Source organism: Dermacentor albipictus, chromosome 1, assembly GCF_038994185.2.
Source record: "Dermacentor albipictus isolate Rhodes 1998 colony chromosome 1, USDA_Dalb.pri_finalv2, whole genome shotgun sequence".
In the NCBI taxonomy this organism is placed as follows: domain Eukaryota; kingdom Metazoa; phylum Arthropoda; class Arachnida; order Ixodida; family Ixodidae; genus Dermacentor; species Dermacentor albipictus.
Window position 1 is genome coordinate 14,512,179 of NC_091821.1, and position 26,021 is coordinate 14,538,199.

At 41.3% G+C, this 26,021-nt stretch overlaps 2 protein-coding genes across 4 annotated transcripts in view; one reads left to right on the plus strand and one right to left on the minus strand.

The window, feature by feature from the left end:
• The window catches only part of RabGGTb (geranylgeranyl transferase type-2 subunit beta), a 38,336-nt gene extending 35,819 nt beyond the window's left edge, over positions 1-2,517 (minus strand). The window contains exons 1-2 of one of the 2 annotated variants that reach the window (XM_065451875.1): positions 2,360-2,517; positions 25-132 (exon numbers count right to left, since the gene is read on the minus strand). In XM_065451875.1, coding sequence (XP_065307947.1) covers positions 25-132; positions 2,360-2,362 — 111 coding nt within the window. In that variant the 5' untranslated portion in view covers positions 2,363-2,517. The remainder of the gene's footprint in view (positions 1-24; positions 133-2,359) is intronic. The other variant, XM_065451874.1, reaches the window with a different exon arrangement.
• A 150-nt stretch (positions 2,518-2,667) lies between these two features.
• The window catches only part of LOC135918194 (sec1 family domain-containing protein 2-like), a 46,234-nt gene continuing 22,880 nt past the window's right edge, over positions 2,668-26,021 (plus strand). Inside the window, exons 1-7 of one of the 2 annotated variants that reach the window (XM_065451873.1) lie at positions 2,668-3,226; positions 5,653-5,889; positions 6,003-6,113; positions 8,448-8,516; positions 8,590-8,715; positions 12,754-12,926; positions 23,738-23,834. In XM_065451873.1, coding sequence (XP_065307945.1) covers positions 3,038-3,226; positions 5,653-5,889; positions 6,003-6,113; positions 8,448-8,516; positions 8,590-8,715; positions 12,754-12,926; positions 23,738-23,834 — 1,002 coding nt within the window. In that variant the 5' untranslated portion in view covers positions 2,668-3,037. The remainder of the gene's footprint in view (positions 3,227-5,652; positions 5,890-6,002; positions 6,114-8,447; positions 8,517-8,589; positions 8,716-12,753; positions 12,927-23,737; positions 23,835-26,021) is intronic. The other variant, XM_065451872.1, reaches the window with a different exon arrangement.

Here is a 26,021-nt window from a genome sequence, read left to right on the forward strand (position 1 = left end):
AAGATGCAAGCTGCAGTGGCTTACATAATCATCTTTTTTAGTCCCATAGCTTGCCAAGTACTCCTTGTGCTTTGGCAAATTAAGTTCTTGCGCTGGTGATGTGGGTAGATGTACATCCTTCACCAGCATAGCCTGAATAAAATGCAAGCATTAATAAATATTCATGCCAATTTCTCTCACGTCAAATTCATCATATATAACCACAAACATGCAACACTCAGTCCGTTAGTGAATGTTGCATGTTGTCTGTGTGTGTAAAAGGCAAATCACTTTGTTTATTTATTTATTATACATACTTTCAATACCTTGTAGGCACAACAGAAAGGAGTGGTGAAAATATAAAATATTTTCAGTACAGTTTCATCAAAGTAAACGCAATGCATGTTGATTCTTGCCACCTAACAGCATACACTAACCTCATCTCAGGTGCTCGAAAATTGTGATGCAGAGGAGAGAAAAAAATTCCGAGAGCAGATGTGAAGTTTGACAGAGACTACAGCCCAGCTGTGTGGACTGAATAACGGAAGTGTACACTCAGTCAGCAGCAAGTCAAAAATGCAGCAACAAAAGCCCCTGAGAGGGAAGGCACATTCATGCACCAGTGAATAACCTCTTATTTAGAAGGACTAAAATTTGAGCAAGTTAGAGGGGATTTATTTTATTGAGAGGCAGGAGTACAAAAACGACACAAGAAAGACAACAGAAATGCCAACTATCAACTGAAAGTTTGCACAATGGCGGAAAAGAAGGAATGCACAAAACTTATCTCTGCATGTTCAAGGGAAGGTAGCGCTAACCCATCAATCGTGGACATGTGCGGGCACTCGTGAAAGATAGCTATTTAGGCATGACTTACACACGTGCTACTGCTGTTAATGATATGTCAAGCCTCAGCCATAAGGTGAACATCTTCGCTTATATGTGTTGAAGAAAACTATACTGTCCACAGATTTTGAAGTACAAATGCAATCACAACAGTACAAAGAAAGGTTAGACGTTGCTCCACCAGTCAACGAACATTGGTTTAATTAATCTCTGATTGATGCAAGGACCTGTCTACCCTACATAAAAGTTACCTCTGAAACTACCTTCCTCCTTCACACATTCATATACCAACCTTCACCTTGTACAGGCACTGCTATGCACCCTATGGCGGCTATGGTGCTCGTGCAGCACAAATAATACACTAGTCTGTAAAAGGATTAGTCTCATCTCTTGCGGTGCATCTTCTAAACAATGTGAGGCTTATAGCACATGAAAAGACGAAGGACAAATAAAAGACGTGACACACACAGGCGCAACATTCACTGCATTACAGCATTTCTAAACGTGGATAGGGACAAAGAAAGAAAGACCCAAACAGCGCTGTGCGTGTCGTTCATTTGTCCCTGTTCTCACACTGTTCTTATTTTAACATGAACTACCAACACGCCCAAGTCTCCAGCCTTCATTAGGTCAGATATCCCTCTCTTGACCCCCTTTCCGAGTTCCCCAAATGCGGCATGTGATCACAGCACGTTCAGTGTTGCTGATACAGACAGGCGCGTACTCTTCATGCCTGTGTGACCTATTTTCTGGATGCACAGAGAGCAGGCATACCATGCTTTTGTTTGGAAGAGCTTCTCATGCATTATAGACCTGCCACAGTCTATAGTACTGAGCAGTAGTCATCACATTTTGCTTTCTTTGCACTGTAGTACATCCTTTGAGCACTCTTGAAAAGGGTTGACCTACCCTGTGCTTAGAACATCTCGAATAGCTATGAAAGCACAGAGCTAGGTAAAAGAATACGCTTCTATAACAAGCGTTTGGTACAAACTAGCATGTCCAAACTTCAAACAATACGTGTGAATCGCTTGGTCACAGCAACGCACACTAAGCCGCAATGTGTGCAGCATCCACAAGTCGCGCGTAAGTGACGCTGGGGATGAAGTTCCCATCAGGAACAGCGGTCTGCCCTGCACGGCACCTTTATAACGGGGGGAACTATTACCGATAAGCGTGCACGCTAAACTATGTGTTCCAGTAACAATTTGCAGACGTGTTTCGACAGGTTTCGCAGTGTCTGCTCAGTCAATAACAACGCGGTTCCCCACTATTCGTGATTAGACATCATTCCGCGTACTGCAACTTACTAGCCACTGCAGACTGCTTAAGAGACCGGCATTCTTTTATATTTACGAGAGAGCCTCGTTTTGGAAAAGTTTATAGAGAGCTTGATGACACCTGTATGGTGCACTCCTCCGAGTAGCATTGAGGTAGATGCAAACTTTCTCTTTTACGTACACAGCTCTGCCAAAACAAAACTGTTCACCTTTGTGAAGCAAAACAAACCGTATAAAAGGAGGATCACCCTCACCATTTGGGAACACTAGTGTGTTTCAGTATATTTCTTTTATCTGCGTTAAAAAAACGTGTGTCACCACAGATGAACGTCCGGCACGACTGCACTATGGTGTCTAGTAGCTGGACGATTGCCACAGCGACGACAGCGACTGCCTGAAGTCTGAAAACGACTGCAAACACGGTCGCAGGGCCGGCATAGAGAAAGAAATTGGGCCGGCATGGGCCGGCTTATAGCTGGATATAACTGGATAAAAACTGGATTGTAGCTTCTCCGTTGGCTTCGTCACATGGGATCTCAACTCGCCTACGACGAGGACCAGACGACGCTGAATGAATTATGCAGTAGTAAGCACCGTCATCGTTACCACGGTCATCTGTCACTGAACCACATATATTTAATTCGCTGCACCGTAACAGAGATCGTGAGTCGACTACACTTTTGCGGCTGCTGCTGGCGTAGCAAACGGCTACAGTGTTATGAAGGATGACAACATCTGGCCACTGATTCATTAGTGTTGCGTCCGACGTGTTCTGGGCGCAACATTGCTCATATTTCTTTCTTCGCATAACGCGCCTGTGTACGACTCGCACTAACGTAATATATAACTGACTGAAGAACAGGTCTGCCTGTATCTTCTACGTGCTCGTCAAAACTGCTGCTTTTCTTGCGTGTAGTGTGCACCGTTTTGCCATGCATCAGAACGTATCACTATTGGAAGCTCCTGTGAAGCAGTTGTGGGAGGAAGAAGTTTTCCCGAGATGCCAGGGTGCTGTCGTTTTTCTCGACGATGCTATGGCGGAAGCGTTACACTGGAATGGAGGAGCGAACAAGCTCTTCGATGCTGGTGCCTTGGCCGTCAGGGAGTTCAGCTTTTTTGAGGTATTAACAGTGCAAAACTTTTATTGTAACATGAGTGTGCGTACTTGACATAAAGTGTCGGCAGAACACTGTCACCTACTGTCTTTTTTAATTTTTTTTTGCCATCACATGGATCAATTACGCAGACAGTCTGTTCTTTTTCAACCGTCTATGCTATTTTTATGTATTTATTAGATTTATTGTTTGCCAATTGCTCGACAACATATTCTATTTAAAAATCCTCTCTTTTAAACATTGATTAGGATTGTGCAAGATCAACAGTGCTGTTCTATCATTTTTCCGAACAAACCTTTACACCCAATGCATATGTATGTTCAATATTTCACTTGACTGTATCCTTCCAACATAGCGAGCATGCGTTTTACATTTATTGTTTCTATAGTCGGTGCAACTTAGGAATGTATGAGAAAACCTTTCCTGCAAAAGTGTGTACCAGGCCTGCTTTTCCATCCTTCTACACTCGTAAAGACGGGGAGAAGGCTTTGCTGTGCCTCAGCAGCAAATTAACACACTGGTCAGGCACACAGTAAAGGCAGCTAGCGTGGATGCTCTGAAGAAAATCGTAATTAAACGCCAGGAATTGTAGCAGTAAGTGCAGCTGGTGGGGTAATGCACCAGTGTATGCTGCCAAGCCATTGCATGGGCACCGGAGTACGTCATGCATACATGCTTGCATATATGGCAGTGGTGGACTGCACATCGCAAAAATGGCATTGTCTTCACTAAGATGTATGCTGCTAATGTTTGCAAGAAGGGGGCAATGAGTTGATGTACTGACAAGGGAGTGCAAATGTATGCGTACACTAGCAGGCAACAACACTTAGTTGCTGCACAGCAATGAACACTCTATGAGAGTGTGAATGAGTGCCACTGCACTCTTGACCTGTCACTAACTGTAGTGTCATTGTGAGAGTGTCATTTCTTTTCTTGCAGTTTGTCATAAATAGGAAAAACATGGCTGCTTTGCAACATATTTTACGGCCATCAAACTTCTAGGGTGCCACTTCCTTATTCACATCTTGCATCTCATCGTCTTCACAACTACCAATGCTTTCTACGTCTCTTTAGTAGAAAAAAAAAAGGCATTTAATTTGTCGGCTTTGCCTCATGCTATATATCATATTTAAATGGTATTCCAGAGAGCATTGTCGACGTGCACAATCCAGATGCTTTCTAACAGAAACTACACATCATGTTTTCTTAGTTATCTCGTATGCCATATATATTTTTCTTCTTCTCATAGGCCTTATTTACAATAAAATAATTCTGAATAGCCATTGTATATCAGTGCTTTGATTTTTTTTTACTTTGCAATATGTTGCAATTTGTGTGTTGTATGTAGACTTCCGTGAATTAGACTCTGGTGAAGCCAAAAAAATTGATCGAAATGTCCGGAAGGTCGAATTAAACAATATTCAGAAAAAACGTCAAAATAATTAATTTTGCAATATTTGCCCGATTCTAGCACGCCCCCGAATCAAACTTGCGCCCGCTGTCTGTGTATCCAAAGCAGAAAACTGATGTAGAGATAACATTAAAGCTCTAAAACAAAGGAGAAATATAACGCGCACCCGGTTATTTAGCAAGAAAATGGGCAAGGGTCTAATATGTGTTGCACAATGGCGGCTGGTTTTCTAAAGTCAGCTTCGCCGCAATACAGCTGTGTTATGTGGGAAAGCATACAGCCCGCCTCTCGTGATCACGGTTCTCTGTTCAATTTTCTTGGGGGGGGGGGGGAGGGGGGAGGCGCGCGTTATAATCTGGTAAATACCGTAATAAGAAATTGTGCGCTACCGTTATTGCTTGAAAATGTCCCGAGTGCAGGCCGAAAATAGGTGTTTTCGATGGGAAGTGACGTGTGTTCAGTACATTCACTGTCACCTAAGCCCTGCCGATACAGACGCTACCAGGAAGGGTGTCGCCCAGGGGTCAGGCACGTGCATGCTGATTGGTCAAGTTCGAATTATCCGGCGAAGGCCAATTTTAGGATCGAAGTAACGAAAGTCGGGCCCATAGAAATGCCTGGGCGCTGGACGGGATCTTCGGTCGTAATCAAAATAACCGGAGTCGAATTAACGGAAGTGTACTAGTAGCCATTACTTCTCCTTTCTTCATGTTTGTTTCATTTTGTATAAAGCAATATTATTTGTAGTCGGTGTATGCTAGTTCCATTTTATTCGTGTTTATAGTGTATTGTTAATTTGGTAGTATTGCAAACTTGCCACACACCTGCTCCATGTTCTTCAATTCCTTTGTACAATTCCTCCCTCAATTTTCCAGTAGGAACCTGTGAGGTATCTGAATAAATAAGTAGAGAGTGTGTTTGTAGAATGTAACTGCATTGCATTTACTGCATCAAGGGATATGTACTGCTATATTTTACAGAGTAATGTTTTATGATCTTTGCAATGTTTGCCTACTTACAGCATGGATCAGAATCGGAACCAAAGGCCCTATTCTTGGTGTCTACCCCAGTGACTGAGCAGACGTTGGCGACTCTTTCCGCAGTGGTGCGAGCAAGTGTGTTCAGTAATGTTAGTGTTCTCACTTCATGCCCACCGGCAGCACAACTTTTGGCAAGGTATGGCACAACAGAAGGATTGGACGGACCTCGCGCTTTTCTTGACATCGAGGAACGACTTCTGGACTGGATGGGAAATGTGGTAAGGCTTGTCAAGTGGAGAAAATGCAGAGATGGCATACGACCATCAATATGCATGCAAACAACTTGTGGAAAGAGAGAGAGAGCAATCACATGTTGCACATTGCTTTGCAGACTTTTACAGCAGAAATTATGTATGTTCCATTGTCCGTCGTGAACATGACTCCAAAGTTCTTTCTTATGCCACAGTTCCATGACATTTTCCCTCCATTGCTAGGAAATGCTGTGAGTAAACTTTCGCTTTCTCTGTATGCAAATGACAAACACTCTTTATCCTCAGCAGTCACTGCAGTGGCTCACTGTCTGTGCTGTTCTGCTCATGCGCATGAGGTTGTGAGTTCAGTTCTAAGCCCTGGTGTAGGTGCAACAGTACTCTTGTAAAGAGCATTAGGTGCACATGAAAGAACCCAGGGGGTTAAAATTAATCTAGAGCCCTCCACTACAATGGGTATCATAGTCCCCTGATGCTTTGGATGTCATACTTCATCAGTCAGCATTTCTTTTATGGTGAAATGTGATCTAGCTGCTTCATACTTTTGTAGTACACTTGAACTTCGATGTAACGAACATGTATATAATGAATTTTTGGATACTACCAAGCAAATATAAAATTTTTCTAGGCTCTGCTTGGCATGTGAAAAATATGTGCTAATAATGAATATCAGATATAACAGTGGTATTTTCATGTCACATGTGACTTTGCTATGACGAAATCTGACTGTATTACTGAGCGACGTAATTGATGTTACACACTTTCAGTGGACAGAACAAAGATGAAACATAGAAACCATGCACACACACAAGTGGTAACTACCAAGAGACTTTTTTTAAGCTCAACAAAAATACCATCTACAGAGGAAGTGCAAACACTGGGGATACACATTACATCTGAAATAACCAACAAGGACGGAGTGAGCAACACATGAAGATATGAGTCCGATAAGACAGGGGCACAGTTGAAAGGCTTCAGAATTATAGAGTCATTTTCGTGGTTGGCCTCTGCCTCATTTGCAAGAAGCATACAAAATTTGGAATATTTTTTTGTGGATGTGAACTGGTTCTAATTTGAACAGCTTGTTTCTTTTAAAATTTTGTACAGAAAACAGGGCTTTTACGCTTCAGAAATTCATTGTAACAGTGTTTATGGTAATAAAGGCAATTTTGTCATTGATGGGAAATCTGAATTCACTATAATTGAAAACAAAGGTGCCAGGGCATATAGTGCTCTAGAAATGTTAACTGATTTAATAGTTCCCAGTTAGTGATCTTGTAAAAGACCTGTTGCTGGCATGCTATGAGTTCTGGGAGCTTTGTTTTCAATGGCAATCTTGCTGTCATTACCATACTAAACTAATGAAACACTTATAATTAATTGTAAACTTTCTCCAAAGCACCAGCAAGGGTACAGCATCAATGTTTCTCTGTTTACCTTGTCCTTGATGCCTGTAGTGTGACATTTTCTGTGCAGATTTTAGCTTTTGTTTGAATACAGGCAGCAAAAGTAATATCCTTCCGCGGCTCTTCTACAGCGCCTGTGAGGAAAGCAAGCTAGGTTTATGAACTATAATATTGGAGCTTGTGCCCAAGTATGCCTATGATTATTTTTGGCTGTAAAATAAACAGCAAAGCTGTGATTCCCCAATCCTTTCTTATTTTATTTACCTGCACCTCATCGTAGCCTCCATGAGATGAGTACTATTCTGAAGAAAGGAAAATGTTAGAGAAAAGCTGCAAAAGACAGTAAAGGGGTGGATTGGGTGGTATTTATCGCATTTCTAGAGAGACTTAGTTACTGGGCTGTTATGTTAAGTCTTCAAGGAATATACTCCCAGGCAGTGATGACGTCCTCTCCTGTGGTGGCAGAGCGAGTTGTGTATGACTCTCCCAGCAAATATATATGTTTACCTATCCAAATATCACCCTGTCTCGTCTACAATAAGGAGCCATTATTCCCATATATTTGCCCAAGTCAAAGAAATTAAATTTTTGGTACTTGTATACTGGTCAAAGCGACAGACTGTTTTACTTGTGTCTGTTAGGCAGTGTAATTTTTGCATATAATATTATTTTCACTGCTACATGCTATAGCAAGAAATGCCGTAAGTTATCCTGCATGGCTTACTTGCAGCCACTGGGATCTGTCACCCTTAACAGTATACTTTACTTCCTTCCTGAGCACATGAATGGCCACACTGTATCTTACTGCTACACTGGTTATTCCTGGGTAAAATTGTTATTTTTGACATAACTATGAAGTAAGCTGTCTTTTTGAAAACCCACTACTGTTGGTCACTGGTGGCAATCACTCATGCAAATTAGCGTTCATAAAGAAGAGAAGGCTGTTCTTAATGAAAATGGCGGATATTGAAATAACTTTATGTTGCTGATATTTATTTCGAATTCAAATGTTCACTATTTTTGCAGATTTCAGTTACTTGGCATTATTCTTTCACATCTTTGTTCAGCTCATTCTTTGCTGAAGTGCTTTGTTGCAGTCTGTTATTATGCATTAACACATCATTTGTTTTCTTTTGACATGACTAAAAACAAATGTGAAAGAGCACAAGCCAAGCGGGCACAACCCTTGAAGGTGCAGGTTTCTCTAGAAGCTTGCAGATAAGCCTGAAGGTGAGATTGACAGTCGAGCTAAGCTCTTAATTTCATTTCTGGTCCATAATAAGATGCCCTGCCTTTTTTGCAGTCACTGATAGGAAATCTGAACTCTATATTTGAAGTGGCCCATATTAGAGAAGAGACATTTTCTCTTGGATCATTGTCTCGAATTGTTGGAGAAGAGCTGTCCCGACTTTCAAGGGGTCATAGGAAGGTAAGGTTGCCGTTTTGTTTTTGATTTCCAAAAGTGTTGCAAATTCAGCAGCAGCTTCACACCACGTCGTCAAAATTAGTTCGGAGTCCTTCACCAAGCTGTTCCTTGTAGCCCAGTATGCAACTGTGGCGAGACGTAAAACCCTGTCAATTCATGAGCAGCAGCAGCCTAATTATGTTAAGAGGAAGCTTTAGTTCAGGGCCAACTCTGGTTTCCCTATACAGACACATGTAAAACACAGAAATGGTTTTATGAGACAACCGCTGGACCGATTTGAATGAAATTTGTTGCAATTGAGAGAAAAGGTTCAATTTTAGCAGCTCTAAGAAGCAAAATTTTGACTCAGGACCTTGTATTTTTTCCAAAAATTGCCAAAATTTCATAACTTAGAAAGAACAGAAGCACTAACTCTACTCCACAAATAGATATTGCAGTTGTGTAAACAGCATCTGTTAGAGCACCTGAAGCAGACAAATGTAATAGTATATGAATTTACAGCTTAGTGAAATTTTTACAATGTTTAGGAGGGTTTTACGTAATTCCTACTTACAAAATAGCAGTATGTTTCAGAGCAGTGCATAATAAGGCAGCATCTTTGTTCGCTTAGATGTAATATTAGGTGCAGTTGACAAAATTGTGATATTGTTTTTTATTCCCAAGTTACAGAGGTTTAAACTTGATACTTGCATTTCTTGCAATGTTCAAGAATTTTTATAAAAAACATTTGTAATATAATTTAAAAATCTACTTTCTACAGTTACTAGATTTTAATTTTTTCTTTTAAATGCAACAAACCTCATCAAAATAAATGCAGTGGTTGGCAAGAATTTTTTTTTTCATTCTCATGTATTTAGATATATCAGCTGACATGGTCCTATGCTCACAAACTTCCTCATCTGTCATTCCATCTAATGCTTGGCTAAAAACAACTAAACTGTGTGTCCATTCTCACGGCACCCATTCTGTCAGCCTATCACTTACCATATTACTATTACACAGCAGCTTGGTAATGTCAATCCAACTGTTTATACCTTGCGTGAGCTGACCACACCATGCATATCTTGTGCCATGCCACTTGTCGGGCCCTCTGTTTTGGGGTTTCATATTTTTAAGAATTATGGCATGAACACTTGATTGCTGTATTTATTTGCTAATCAAGGACAAATCTGAAGTGGTGGAGCCCTGTAGTAAACAACCTTTGCAATCGCTGGTGTGGCCAGCTGCAAACCCTGTTTGTTGTGGGTGATTTAAATTGTGGAAGAGTTGCATGGGCCCCTTCATTCATGATTTTCTCTGCAACTGAGTCACCTCTTGGGCATAAAACAAATGTTACAAGGTTTCTTCAAGGCTGTATTATAGATTTATCCAATGCGTGCCTTTGGTATATATCTATAACATTAAGGAGCTGCTTGAAGCATGGCAGTATAAGTGTATAAATGTGAAGTGCTACTGGAACCAGTAAGAGCACTGGATGCACATCCCTCAACACAATCCTTGTTTGTAAATTGAAGCCGCTTCTTTGTGTAACTGTGCATCTTAATTGCCAGCAGGAGATTTTCTTTATATTTTTTTTGCAGGGTGAAATTAGCTTTGACTCAGCTGATGAAAAACTGCCTCAGAGTATGAAAATTGAGAATAAGAAGTTTCTTGCCTCAGCACTAAGAGATGACATTGATAAGTAGCACATTATTAAGCATGGTAAGACCCCCAATTTACGCAGTAATTGGAGGATCAGTCGCAGTTTTTCGCAGCAGTGTGTGAAATTCTCTCACCTCAGTGCCAACTTTGTCATGACACACACTACCACTCTTATTCACACTTTGTTGATGTCTTAATGGTGCAGTTGCTTGGATTGTCAGTTTTCACAAATGGAGGTCCGAAGTTTTTATACCAACATAGGAGACTTCTTTTTTATAGGTCTTTACCCGCCGTGGTTGCTCAGTGGCTATGGTGTTGGGCTGCTGAGCACGAGGTCGCGGGATCGAATCCCGGCCACGGCGGCCGCATTTCGATGGGGGCGAAATGCGAAAACACCCGTGTGCTTAGATTTAGGCGCACGTTAAAGAACCCCAGGTGGTCAAAATTCCCAGGGTCCTCCACTACGGCGTGCCTCATAATCAGAAAGTGGTTTTGGCACGTAAAACCCCAAATATTATTATTTATTATTTTTATAGGTCTTTGTTTTGTTTGATTGCTGGAATGGCTAAACAATCATGACTATTACGAAGAAGCTGCTACAACGATATCCTGCAGTGACACGGTGAATGCAGCCGCAAAGTCTCTAGTAACTAAATGGCTATCACTGTAAAATCATATTCTTCCGGAATATGAATTAAAGATCCCACATATCCCAAAAATGCAATGTGAAACAGCTGAAGCGTTGCTGTTACTTTGTCATGTAAACAAGCAAGGTAAGACGTACACGTTGCACCAATATCAGCCATGACTTGGCATTGTAGGTGTTGCCAAATGCTAGCTTGTTTGCATCACTTCTTAGCGGATGCCTTCTAGTGCAGAACGAGTTGTACTGGTGATCAAGGGTACCTTGTAGTTTCAGTGATACGAAAGCTTCCAAGTGCTACAATGCAGGCTGGTACCATGTTATTGGTGAAGTATTAGCTGATCCAACCATTAGCTTGGCAGTGTGGCAATGTGGGAAGGCAGAGTTGATAATTTGGTGGAAGGTTGAATTGCACACTGTAACCCTAAAAAAAATTTCATTCCTTTCTCTCTCTTGTGGTCTTCACCCTTCATTCTCTGTAGTACCAAGTTGCATACCTGTAACCCATTAATAATGACAAAGCAAAAAAATGGGATTGAGATAACACATACGAAGACAGGTTCTTGTTTCTGTCATTTTTTTGTCTATCTCCATACTGGTTGTTCATGCAGTTGCTGAAAATGAATCATGACATGAACTTTCCCAGTTTACTATTCTCCATGTTTGTGAGCTATTAATAGAGTTGTGACGCCTCTGAGGCATATAACCAAAGTGTCACTGTGCTGTGGACACCTGTGGCAGTGTTTATGTGTTATCTAATGATGCTGCACTTAAATTGTAAAAACATTCTATACATATAAAAAAATCTACAAAAAGAATATTGTTGAAAAATAAATACGTTCAAGACATTCACATTGATGGTTGAGACCCCTTCGGCTGTTTCTTGGTCTTATTACATTTTATTTCCATGTTCTGCTGTTTCAACACCTTTATTTTTCTATGTGCTGACCCATTATATATGTATATATGTTGCATACTGAACAGCACAAGAAAGCTGGAGACGAACAACAGAAAGCTTAGTCCCCGTCCCTTTTGTGCTGTTCAGTATGCAATTTTACCAGCCCTCCCTACTTGCTGCACTTATGAATATATACATGCTCTGTGGGGAACATCAAAACTTAGTCAAATATAAATCGCAACGGCAAGGTAAATATCAGTACATCTTCAGATCACCTTTGATGAAAATGTATGTCGTATATCATATTGATAGCAAATAAAGACTGGGACAGCGGAAGAGAACACAAAAACGACACTGCCCGTGTCGTTTTTGTGTTCTCTTCTGCTGTCCCCGTCTTTATTTGCGGTGAAATGCCTAGCCAGTGAAGAAGCTCCACTGATCATCCAAACACTAAAGATGTCTGCCTTAGCCATGTTTCGTTCCTGCTACTCTGCATTTTGAAACAGAGTTCTAAACCCTGACAGAATGTTACTGAATAGCCATAGTTGGTGTGGCCTTCTTATCATCTGCAGCTAAAGGCACTGCTTAGTAAACAGTCATCTTGTCCTCTTCATAAGTTTTCAGTAAATAAATATTTATTTTATTTGAGGCACATTCACGGCACATTTACCACTCAAGATGGCCTTTTGCTCCAACCGGAGTTTGGTAAATGGAACCGACATTTGATATAAGAATCAATAAATTAAGCATCTATGAATTCTCTCATTCACTGCCACGTGTGCTATGTAGCTGTGCATTGTAAGAGTAGCATGTGATGCTGCTAGAATTCTGAACCACTGCATTTTTTTTTCCCTCGCAGTCTGCAGAGTCTAAGGTGTCCCTCTTACTTCTGGATCGCACATTAGACATGGCTGGATCACTTACTGCATCTTGCGAGTCTTTGATGGACATTTTGGTTAGAGTGCTTCCTCCACTTCCTGGTCACAGTTTGGACGTGTGTGTCGACATGCGCTGCATCTCCTGTTCATCTGAGTAAGCACGTGGCAGTATTCAAATATACCACATGATAAAGTAATTATTGTTGCATGGATTGGATTACATTATTTTTGTGCGTGTGTGTGTTTGTTTTTGTTAGTTATAGTATAGGGAAGCATTTCTCCAGGGTTATTTCTTTCTGCATAAGGTCTGCCCTCCCATGCCATAGTTGCAGCACTGGCATATGTGTCTAGTCTGATAAGTGCTCCGACTGACATGTGTAGTGAATCCCCTTTGTCAAACTTCTGAAGGGGCTTATAGCATTTTCCTTCCGAGTTTATTTATCACTTCATGGCATAAATTGCATATGTCTTCTATGAGAAATGGATCTCTACACATTTATTACTTGTATGCCATAAGCATGCCAGAAGCGTTTAACCAGAATGCATATAAATATACAGTGTAATATTGTTTCACTTCTAACTTACAAAAATTTACTTGAATTACGACACTACAGATGAATTATGTGCCCAGGCAGACATCGTTCGCAAGAAGGACCAATGCAATCAGTTAACTAATTAAATTGATTGCATTAATGAAATTCTTCATTACAAACTTTACATCACATGTTTATATTGGATAGTTGAAGGGCATCATCTTAAAAATCTGGTTACAGGTTTCTACGTTTCGAAATGGCTATGTAGGCAGAAATAACTTGCATCAAATTACTACTTCAATTTACTTGATTACACACATCGCAACGCCCCCCCCCCCCCCCCGTGACCTGTGACATAGTAGGACGGCGCAAAATAAACCTTCGCCATACTGCATGACAAAGCAGTTTGTCTCGCGCCTGCTGCTCAAGTGCCTATGCATTCAACCAGGAGCCACACAAAACACCAATTGGTATCAGCTTGTGAGAAAGGGGAAGTGCGACGGCAGCTTTGGTTAGGAGTCAGTGTAGCAGGGAACAAAAAGAAACCTTTGCTTGCTACATAAACCCAATCATGAATGTTTTTGCTGATATTAGAATGTGTGCTTATAATGAATATTGGATATAATGAAGGTATTTTCATGTCAGATGTGACTCCATTATAAAGAAATTGGACTGTATAAATATGAATGCAACATATACAAGAATTTCTACTGAATTTTCTTGGCTGGTTTCATTGCTGTCACATTCTTGCTTGTGACAAATCAACAGTGCATATTCTGTACTTGACGCAGGATAGCACCTGCTTAAGACTGTTAGTGCTTATTGCTGCTTGCTACACAGAACACATCTTTCTAACTCAGCCAAGCCTTAACTTGAAAGCTTGAAGAACTTGAATGTAACAGCGCTGAAGACAGGACAATGATGAGAAATACAAATGTGGCACTGACTAATAACCAATTTTTATTGTGAGTTGATGTCAATACATACTGGGAGTACAATCTGTAGGAGGGACACGAACAAACAAGTATGTGTGATAATGTCACATGCTGGATAAGTACATGATTTCGTTGCAGTGTAGCGATTGTGAAGGCACGCTCATGCAGTTTCCGCTACTTTTATGGATGCCAGAGGCTACAAAAATTTCCTATTTGCATTATTCAGGGCATGTGCCCAAAACTGCACACTCTGAAAGTATAGGTGTACAATTGCAATTCTTGCATTGTTCAACAAGATGGCAGCTGACCTAACCTTTTTGTGAGTATGGATGTTCTCAAAGTCTATCATTAATACATCAGACTGTTTGACTGACGTAACGATGCCCACAGGAAAGTGGACTTCTGTATATCACACTATAGGCCGACGTTTGTTCAAATGTTGCATATGTATCTTTTTGCAGCATGGTTTTGCACCTTCTCTGTTGACTCTTTTGCAAAGTCTGTGGGGTCTCCAACATGCTCTTCGGACAAAGGAACTACAACAAAGTAGTGAAAACAATCACAAGGGCATTTATTGCTCCTTTTATACACCAATCTAGCTAGGCAAATTATTACGAATAAAACATGCCAATAGGCGCGCGACAAATCAAGGAAGTCCGACTCACCACGACTGGATATTAAGCAAATATGTTCGTCCCCATGCTGGACACCAATGCCTAATAATTCACGAGTACAGTCACGTGAACAGCGGCACATTCGAACAATCAAGTTCATCCATCCCAGTGTCCTGCTCCGAAGCCTTTTTCAGGACGCTCCCGTGAAGTGTGTCCGCCAGCATTCGAGACGATTGTGCATGCCGCCGACCCAAAGCCAAAGAGGAAGAGGCAATTCTCTTTTGCGACCGAGTAACCCTGCTGTTAGGTGGCGTTAGCAGCACAACTCTAGCGGCATTAAATTGCATCTGAAAAATAACAGCCAAATCTTTTCAAGTTAATGGCGAGGTGGCTTCTGAGAAAAAAAAAAAAAGCATGAACCGAGAACCAGATGGAAGGGAAGCCGGTGCTGATAAATTCCAACTGGAAGAAAGTTGAAAATTCCTAAGTGCACAGCCACAGGGTTAGATGAGGTTCCCATTAGGCTTATTAATGAACTAGGACCAAAAAGTAAGGAAGCTCTTTTGAAAGCACTAAAAAAAAGTTTACAAGATAGGCAAATACCTGACAGTTGGTGACAAAGTATAATGAATTTAATTTATGAAGGCAAGGGGGAAAAAGATATAATTAGCCCATATAGACCGTTGACCATTACATTGGTAATATACAGGTTAGCAATGCAGGCAATTAAATTAAAACTGCAAGCATGGGCAGAACATGACTGCATATTGGGACAACTTCAGGATGGCTTCAGAATCAGTAGACGTCTGGATGATACCTTATTTGTTCTTACTCAGTATATTGAAATATCCAGAGAAGAAAGGAAACCATTACATGATGATTTTTTAGACATTACTGGAGCGTATGACAATGTAAACCGCAACAGTTTGTGGGATATTCTGGAAAAGGAAGGCTTAGGCAATGACTGTATACATCTTTTGAGGGAAATTTACCTAGAAAATTCTGTTTGCATTGAATGGGAAGGAATGAGGAGCGAGGAGAAAGTTGATATTACCAAGGGACTGCAACAGGGGTGCCCTTTATCCACACTGCAGTTTATGATGTACATCGTGAGGATAGAGAGGGCGCTAGAAGGAATCAATGTCAAGATTAATTTCTCACACAAACAGGCGGCCATACTAGTGGAGCAGCAGCTTCTAAGTTTGTTTTACGTAGATGACATTGTGTTGCTTGGTAACAAGCAAAGTGATATGCAACGTCTGGCTGATATCTGTGGACAGAAAGGTGAGAATTTAGGATTAAAATTTAGCATTAAAAAATCAGGTTTTATGGTATTCAATGAAAATAGTGAACACACAGTGTCAATACAGGGCCAAGAAATACTTCAGGCAAGAGAATACAAATACCTTGATATATGGATAAATGAAGGCAATAGATATATGGAAACACAGGAAAAAACAACAGCAAAGGGGAAGAGGAATGCAGCCATAATGAAATGCAGAGCGCTATGGGGATACAATAGGTATGTGGAAAGGTGTAATGGTTCCAGGACTTAAATTTGGAAATGCGGTTGTTTGCTTGAAGTGAGGGGTACAATCGGGACTCGATGGCAACCAAAGGCCAGTGGGACACCTCTCATTGGGTGCTCACGGGAAGACTACAAATGAAGCTGTGCAGGGTGATATGGGCTGGACTAGTTTTGAAGTCGGGGAAGCTCAGAGTAAAATTGATTTTGAAGAATGACTGAGGAATATGAAAGAAAGTAAAGGGGCTGCGAGAGTGTTTAGATATTTGTACAGGAAAAACATTGACTCACAGTGGAGGAAAAAAACTAGGAAGCTTACCAGCAAATACTCAACCAGTATAGTAAGTAACATGGCAACTAAGAACATCAAGTGCAAAGTTTGAGAGGCTGAGATAATATCATGGGTGGTGGTGATGGAAAAGAAACCTGCTACGAGTAACTACCCAAGAGGAAAAAATGAAATCGGGAAGAAAATATTTGATAAGTCAAAGAGAACCTCCTTACTTTTCGAAGCGAAATCAGGACGCCTTAGAACGTGTAGTTATAAAGCGAGGTACACCAAGGAAGAAGCAGCATGTGCTTGTGGCAGCAAAGCTAGGGAAACAATGCAACATGTTTTATTAAAATGTGAAGCTATCTACCCAACTGTCGGTTTAGGCTCCTCTGTGCTACTTGAAGCTGTTCAGTTCAAAGATAGCAGGGGGAAAGTAAACATGTCTGCAATAGAGATTATTAAGTTGATTGGAGATTTGGTGGTAGAAAAGTAGGGAGACCATAAACAAACAGAGGCACACAAAAGCAAAGTTTCCAGTAGTGGTCCAGAAAGTTTTATGCTAGCAATTCTTTGGGTGATTTTTTTTTTTTTTTTTCAGAGGGATATGTAGGACATTAGGCAAAATAAGAGCTTGGTGGTGCAACTCACCACCCCGTTTCAAAGGGGACACGCATAGCATCTATCCATCCATCCATCCAATGCTCCATCTCTTGCAACTACACCGATTGCCAGCGGCAATTCGCTACATGGCGAAGCCAGGCTACAGGAGATGTGAGAGCCATGCAGGGAAAACAACATAAGGGGGCACAAGAGAGTCTAGTGTCCTTAGAAGGCCGGAAAGCTTGTTGCTTGCATTGAAGACAATTCATGCTCCAGCTTTTTTTAGCCAATTTCTTCAAGTTGTGAGAGACCGTCTAGTTACCTTGAAGTTATATGTACCACCCAGCCCAATTCAACACGCTACGTCACTTAAATCATGTGGAGTTTAATTCACTATTTGTTTTATTTGGTGAAGACTTGTCACAGACAGATCCAAATATAGGTGGCTTTGTGTCACATTTATTTCTTGTAGGCTACCCAGAGCAATCAATATATGTCTTTCTTCTTTCTTTATTCAATACTGCAAACCTTGTACAGGTCCAAGCAGGGTGGGTCAAATGACAACAAAACAATAAACAATAATAACAAAGTTAAAAAAACAAAACATCAAAGTGTGGCGAAAGGCAATAAGGAATCATTCCAGTCCGTTACCGTGCGAGGGAAAAATGAAAACTTGAATAAATCTGTTCGCGCAAAATACGGTGTCAGGGAATTAGGATGATGGTGGCGTGTATGCCTTGACGTTGAAAGCGACAGATATGGAGAAGGGTTAATAGCTAGATAGTTATTCCAAAGCAAGAAAAGAAATTGCAAACGTAAATTTTTTCTTCGTTGTTCAAGACATTGTATACCGTTAATCTGCATTAATTCAGAGGGTGAGTCATACGGGGAAAATTTAGAGTAAATAAACCTTACAGCTTTTCTCTGTACCTTTTCTAGGCGGGTGATATTGTGTTTATTAAATGGGTCCCAGACAACGCATGCATATTCAAGTTTAGGTCTAATTAGTGAATTGTAAGCAAGTAATTTTATGCTAGGGGGAGAACTTCTTAGCTTATGTCTTAAAAAGTACAGTTTACGGAATGCGGAAGAACAGATGTTATCTATATGTAAATTCCATGATAAAGTATTAGTTAGTGTGACACCCAAATACTTATATTTAGTCTCTTCCAGCAAAGGTGACGAACCAAGTCTGTAGTTAAAAGAAAGAGGAGCTTTTTTGCGAGAGAAGCGAAGAAAGACGGTCTTATCTGTGTTAAGTTTCATGTCCCACGTTTCACACCATTCAAAAATCTTAGCAAGAGAGGAGTTAAGATGGATTTGGTCGTTAATCGAAGTTATTTCTTGAAAAAGCACACAATCATCCGCAAACAATCTGATTTGGACATTCGGATCAAGTTCAGCAGCAATGTCATTAATATATAATAAAAACAATAATGGCCCCAGCACACTTCCTTGGGGCACGCCAGAGCCGACCGGAAGGCAACCTGATTGCTGCTCATTAACTGTTACAAATTGGTAGCGATTGGTTAAATAGTTTGAAATCCATATGATTAAAATTTCCGGGAATCCAATACGTCTGAGTTTTAAAATTAGTTTGTCATGGGGAACTCTATCGAAAGCTTTACTGAAGTCAAGAAATATTGCATCAATCTGCCCGTTCCTATCGAGACATGAAGCGAGTGAATGTATTACTGTTACTAATTGTGTAATTGTTGAGTATCCTTTTCTAAACCCGTGCTGAAAATTAGAGAGGACTGCGTGTGCATCTAAAAATTCATTAATCTGGTTGGCAATAATATGTTCGATTAGTTTACAACATGATGATGTAAGTGATATTGGACGATAATTTTGTAATAATGTGCGGTCACCTTTCTTATGTATTGGCACAACCCTGGCTATCTTCCAGTCGCTCGGTAATTTTCCATGAAGTAATGAAATACGAAATAAAATAACTAGAAACTTTGCAACAGATTCCGCATATCTCTTCAAAAACACGTTAGGAAGGTTGTCGGGACCACATGATGATTTAGTTTTTAAATTTAGTAACATAGAAACTATGCCAGGGTATGAAATAAAATTTACATCACAGGGGTGAAACACTGCGTGATTGGATGGACAAGCACCGGATTTAGAAAACACACTGTGAAAGTAGTCATTGAATTGGTGCGCAATATCCTCGTGATCGGTAACCACAGAACCATCAACCAAAATTTGCGACACCGGTTTCTTTTTTTCACTTATATAATTCCAAAACTTTTTTGGTTCCTCTACAATGAAATTTGGCAGCACTGTATTAAAATAATGTTCTTTCGAAGAGTGTACTGCACGTGCAAGACCTTCTTTTAAATCCTTTAAATGACCTAAATGCAAGCGCTGTTTCTTTAACCGTTTTATTTTTCGCTTTAAGTGTATTATTTCACGCGTCATCCACGGCGTTTGTCTACGAACAAATTTACGTTTGCTCGGCACAAACTTATCGATACAGAAGTGGCACATATCTTTAAAACGGCGCCAAAGTGTGTTCAAATCAGTATCATTGAAATCAATAAGGCATGTTTCCAGATGTTCTATAGTTGATGCATCATCTGCACGTGAGTAATCTTTGAAATAACAATTTTTCACAGTGTTATTAGGTACAGTACAAGCGACAATGAGTAAGTGAACACTGACAAGCAGGTGGTCAGAGATGCCTTCCACAATTTCAACAGTGTAATCAGGTAATCCTCTTGGCAAAAATACCAAATCCAGTACAGATTTGCTAGTTCCTTGTACACGTGTCGGTTCCTGAACTATTTGAATGAGGTCATGTGTTAACATTATGTTAAGTAAACTGTTTAAATTATTGCTGTTTTGAGGAAGGGATTCAAAACGCTCCCAATTAACGCCTGCCAGGTTTAGGTCACCTATAAGTACCAATTTGTTTCTCTGGAACCGAGACATGTGCTCTTCAAGTTTTAACAGATAATCAGCTGATGCATCAGGAGGTCTGTAAATGGCAAACAAAATCAAGGTATGGCCCCAGCATGAGATCTTTATGCACAAACATTCAAGGTCGGGAATTTCCTCCAAGAGAATAGCCTGTATGTGGTCTTTAATTAGAACTGCAACGCCACCTCCCCTGAAAGGCCGATCCCTACGAAAAACTTCGTAACAATTAGGGAAGACATCCTCGTCGGCTATTTCAGTCCGCAGCCACGTCTCGGTTATAACGGCAATATGTGGGTCATGTTCTAGTAAAGAAACCTCAAGGGGTTCCGTTTTGTTAACTACACTACGAGCATTTAGGGTGATTATGCGCAAGTGCTTGTCACATTCTTTGGATAGGCGTCAATGCTCGGGCTGCTGAGAGCGTTGATTGTTTATCTTGACACGCATGTTTTTTGCCTCATCCCAAAAGAACATATCATTATTGACCCTAAGTTTATCATGAAGTAGGCGTACTTTTTTACCCTGCAGTTTTTCATCTTTCGCGCTTTCCCACAGAAGCTTCCGTTTCTTTAGCGTTGCTTGTGAGTAATCATGTTGTACAGACATGCCTGAATTTTTGAGCTTGCTGCAGTTTTCAAATATAAGTTTCTTTTCGTTGAAGTCCTGCAGATAGATTATGACCGGTCGTTTGCTACCTTGTCGGCCCAGCCTATGAATGCGACCGATTGATTTGCACTGTACTTGCAGCTTATCCCTCATTACCTCGGTGAGAACTTTTTCTTTGAGGGCTGCTTCCGTTTCGTCATCACAATCAGAAACGCCATGAATAATTACGTTTGAACGCCTATTTCTGTCTTCGAGATCAGTTAGTTTCTTTGACTGGAAGCCAATAACATTTTCTATAGACTTGAGAGAAGTTTGAACCTGATCCCTTTCCGTCGGAGAAGATTCAGATAACCTTTCGTCAAGTTGAGCGCACGTCTGTTGAAGGTTATTTATCAATGTTTCTATGTTAGACAGTTGGACTTTCATTTCTGAAATATCGTTACGGATAGCAGTTTGACCCTGAAGCAACTCTTCAAACAATTCCTTCTGCGTGGGACCTGGGTTTGATTCAATGTCCCCACAGAGAAGCAACTTGCACACAAGAAGACATTCATAGGCAAGGTCTAAACACTTCTGTGGGCACGGCAGGACAAAAATTCCACGACAATCAGTCCGTAAAGAACTACTGTGAGGACTAACCTGCAGAACGCAGAACAAAGTTCTGGTTAGCGTCATTGCCAGTCCGCGTCCGCCGTGCCCACAGAAGATGAACCGGTGAGGTGCTTCTTTTATAGTGGTGTTCTCAGGTGACGTCACACCGCGACTACCAGGTGGTGTCGCTAGTGGAGCCAGGTCTCCAAGAAATAACCATGGTGTCATTTGGCCAGCAGCGTTATCCGGACGAAGTTGATAGACGTCGATAACATCGCTTCTATCCCGGCACGTGTAGCCGCTCGTTGCCGAAAATGTGCCGATCTGGAAAATGCCCTGCAGAACGCAGAACAAAGTTCTGGTTAGCGTCATTGCCAGTCCGCGTCCGCCGTGCCCACAGAAGATGAACCGGTGAGGTGCTTCTTTTATAGTGGTGTTCTCAGGTGACGTCACACCGCGACTACCAGGTGGTGTCGCTAGTGGAGCCAGGTCTCCAGGAAATAACCATGGTGTCATTTGGCCAGCAGCGTTATCCGGACGAAGTTGATAGACGTCGATAACATCGCTTCTATCCCGGCACGTGTAGCCGCTCGTTGCCGAAAATGTGCCGATCTGGAAAATGCCCTGCAGAACGCAGAACAGAGTTCTGGTTAGCGTCATTGCCAGTCCGCGTCCGCCATGCCCACCTGTCAGCACATAACACACAAAGCTAAGCTAATGTATACTTAAATTTAAAAACTTTATATGACACTACAATTAGAAAATGAGAAAGTTGATTCACATTGTTACGTATTGACACTGCGGGCAAGATTAGGAATGCATAGGAGCAAAAAAAAAAAAGAGTGAGAAAGAAAGAAAGAGGACAAACTACTCTTTTTATTTCCATGAAACTTTAATGCAAGTACTAATGGCACTATAGTCGGGTACAATTTTAAAAAATGCGGTGTTTAATCCTCCAAGGCGGATGCACACGAGCCTCCACCAATGGGCGCGCTCTCTAGACTGGCGTCACGAGCCAGACGGCTGGCGACCCCACCGATGGAGAAGATGGTTGCCCACACTTCAAACTGGGCCAAATCGCGTCAGTCATGTGCGTCTGCCCTCGTCAGAGTGCATTCCCAAACTGTTTACGGTGGTCTGTCATGCTGGAAATACTATTGCAAGGTTACAATGCACCATTTGTGCCGCATGCTTTTATTCTGAGCCATGGTCCAGCGACGAAAGATTGAACCGAGCATCACTGACGCTACGCTACGCGAACTGGCGAAACTGCAGGCTTGAGAAAAAAAGAAAAACAGAAATGTGAAAAGGAACAAAAAAACAAATACCTATCACATTCTCGAAAATAAGTTCATGAAAACACAAAACCAAAAAAAATACGGATCTTGTGCTATTTAAAACCAAGAGTATTTACTTAAAACAATGAATGAATCATTTTTGTACCTTTCCTGCCTAAATTGTCTTCTCGCCCCAGGTTTGTAATGGTTTCGATAAATGCATCATTTTTTAAAATACTTGTTAATGGCAACTGATTCATGTTAAGCTCGGAAAATGAGTAGTAAATGTGCTGTGTTCATGTAAACCAGCGCAGAAGCCATGCAGAGCTGCTCTTTCTTCTTTTGTTCCTTGCAACGAAGCTAAAAAGCAGACGATGCGCAGTGTTGTAGAAGGCACAGGGCTATTTTTCTATCGCGATCCGGCATGTACTGTAGCATTCCAATCACGAGAGCTCTACCAAACCAGTCCTCGAAATACAAAAGTCTTTATTTATACCGAGAATTACGCATTTTAGAAGCACGGTTTTTTGAGCGGGGCTATTTTAGTCATAATAATAATATTTGGGGTTTTACGTGCCAAAACCACTTTCTGATTATGAGGCACGCCGTAGTGGAGGACTCCGGAAATTTTGACCACCTGGGGTTCTTTAACGTGGACCTAAATCTAAGCACACGGGTGTTTTCGCATTTCGCCCCCATCGAAATGCGGCCGCCGTGGCCGGGATTCGATCCCGCGACCTCGTGCTCAGCAGCCCAACACCATAGCCACTGAGCAACCACGGCGGGTGATTTTTTTTTTTTTTTTTTAAGTCATGGAGGCAATAATCTGTCATGCTTCAATCATCTGGGCGGGGCCTCCCCTTTTTTTCTAAAGTTGTGCCCGACTATAGTACTTGTAGTAGCAAAAATACAATCACAAAATGTAATTGTAAGCCGTGCTAAAAAGGCATTAGAAACCATTGTTTGAACTGTAACCGTATTGTTAAAATGCATAAACTTGTTTAAAAAGTCCTTTGCACTTTGTTACAAGTTTACCATCTATGCTTTGATTGGTGTAATTTGTATTTTTTTGTTTACAGGCAGACCATGCCATCAGAAGGAGCAATCTACCCTGGTTGTTTGGCTCATGAGAACTCAAAGTTAGCACTTCAGCATATTGTCAACTGCAAGCAGAAGGCAAGAGAGCTTTATTAGCTGTTTTCTGTTGTTGATTGGACAGCTAACTATACTCTGTCACACAAGTGACTTGCAGCACAGCCAAAGGTACAGAGTGTACACAGGCAGTATCTTTGCACAGTAGAATATAGTTCCGGGCTTAAGTCTGATTACTAATGGGATTAGAGCTTTATTTTTTGCTTCACACATGAAACGTTACAGTGATATGTAATATGTTAGGTTCATTGTGCATGCACATTGTATACCACAAATTACTGTTGTGGTTACCACAGGTAACATTGATAGCCACCCTAACCATGATTACGCAGCAACATGGTAGCGCTCCATGCAGACCAGACCGTCTGCTTCAATCCCAGTGCGCACTTGTTACTGGCTCTCCACCCTGACAGCAACAAATAAATGGCAGAATCCATCATCGCTTAGTCTGATCTCACGCTGAGGACAAAGCATTACGTATGTTTTGTCGTTATTATTGAAATCGCCTGTTTGTTTTGATGCTGCTAGGACTACTACTTTGACTCGGGGTGGAAGACGAGAGACGGACTCTTGAAGCGGACGAGGGGACGAAAAGCTTTATACAGTATATACATATAGCAGGTAATAGCATACTGTCTAAGAGGGCGCCAGACCGATAAGGCGGCTGATGGCGACTCTCTCTGCCTGCCTTAAATCCCATTGGGCATCTCATCGTCAGCAGGATGAGGCAGGACCAGTGCTGATGTCAACCGCATCGCTTTGCTCTTTCATAAAAGGAGAAGTCCAAGCTGCATAAAACAGGTCTCCACGGCAAGGGTCAGCAGTTCTGTGGAATTCTGAAGGCTGCCAGTGGATTTGCCGTGGTGCTCTGTGCCCCCGGACCCCTCAGTTCGACCCACGGAAAAAGTTCTGCAGTTTCCTGGAACTTTGCCGGTTGTCACCAAGGGCAACCACTTCAGCAGAACAAGGTGGGGAGGGGGGAGCACCCATTGCCTCAATGTAGGCACGCAGTGGGGCGCAACACTACAGAGGCAGCACCAGTTAGTAAAAGTTGTTTGATTTTTTATTAGCAGATGGCACCACAGCATTAGCACTGGCGATGCATTGACATTGCACAACACTTCGAAGGCTCACTGCATCATTAATTTATTACTGCACTCTAGTATGGTACATGATGAGTGTTGACGGTGGTGAGCCAAATAGACACCGAGCAGGTGATAGGACATCCATGAACATTTATCAGGGCTTTCACTCCTACTAAAACTAGCTAAGGAGGCTGCATTGAACTTCTCAGAAAGTGTATCGATGAAGCGAAGCCCCGCTGTGGCATTTATGGAAACGCAGCCTATTGTTACAACACAAGAACATCTGTTGTGTCACTCTACGAACTGTGGAGGACATATCGAAAAGATGGCAAGCAGATGCTGAGCAGACGATGCTGTGCAGATGAACACATCTTGAGGGACATTCTGCCTTCCTATTGGCTAAAGAGCCCTGCAGCTTCCCCGGTGCTGCAAGGAACTCCTGAGACAGAGTATGTATAGCTGGCTTACTATAAAAGCCAAGAATGAACGGTCGTAAATATATGGTTGAGAAATTGTACGGTCAGATGAAAACTAAAACCCCATAGATTCTTTTAAAATCCCAAGACTGCTTTCAGAATGCAGACTGTACAAATAGTGGTCATTCTTTGTGTAGAACCTGTTGTATCGTATCTTTAAAGGCTGTGTTGCAGGCCAGTTGTGCTGTTGGCAAAATTATTAAGTCTCTCTCTTTTTGAACTTCCAGTTATATTGCTAAATGTTTATTGGCCTTGCATGAAGAGCAGCCCTTGTTTCATTTTAAAGTGAGAAAACTTAACTTTAGCAACATATCATTTGTGTGATTAAAAAAAAAAACTGTTGGTTTACAATGGTGTCTAATGGGGGGTGGCTGTACGGTGAATTATAGTTTTGATTTAGTTATTTGCCAGATTTTGTTGGCTTCAAGGAGACTGCACAACACTACATCATCATGCATTTATTTGTGCTCTGGTTTTTCTAGATAATATTTCAAGGTGTTACACTGAGCAATTGCCCATTTGTTCTCATTTTTCATACTGAGCACAGTTCCATTTTTTTTTCTTTTTGTCTGTAGCAGCTGCCAAAAGTACTAGGAACTTTTTTTTCTTTAATTTATATTCTCTTGTATGAAAGCAAGTTGTTTTGACCT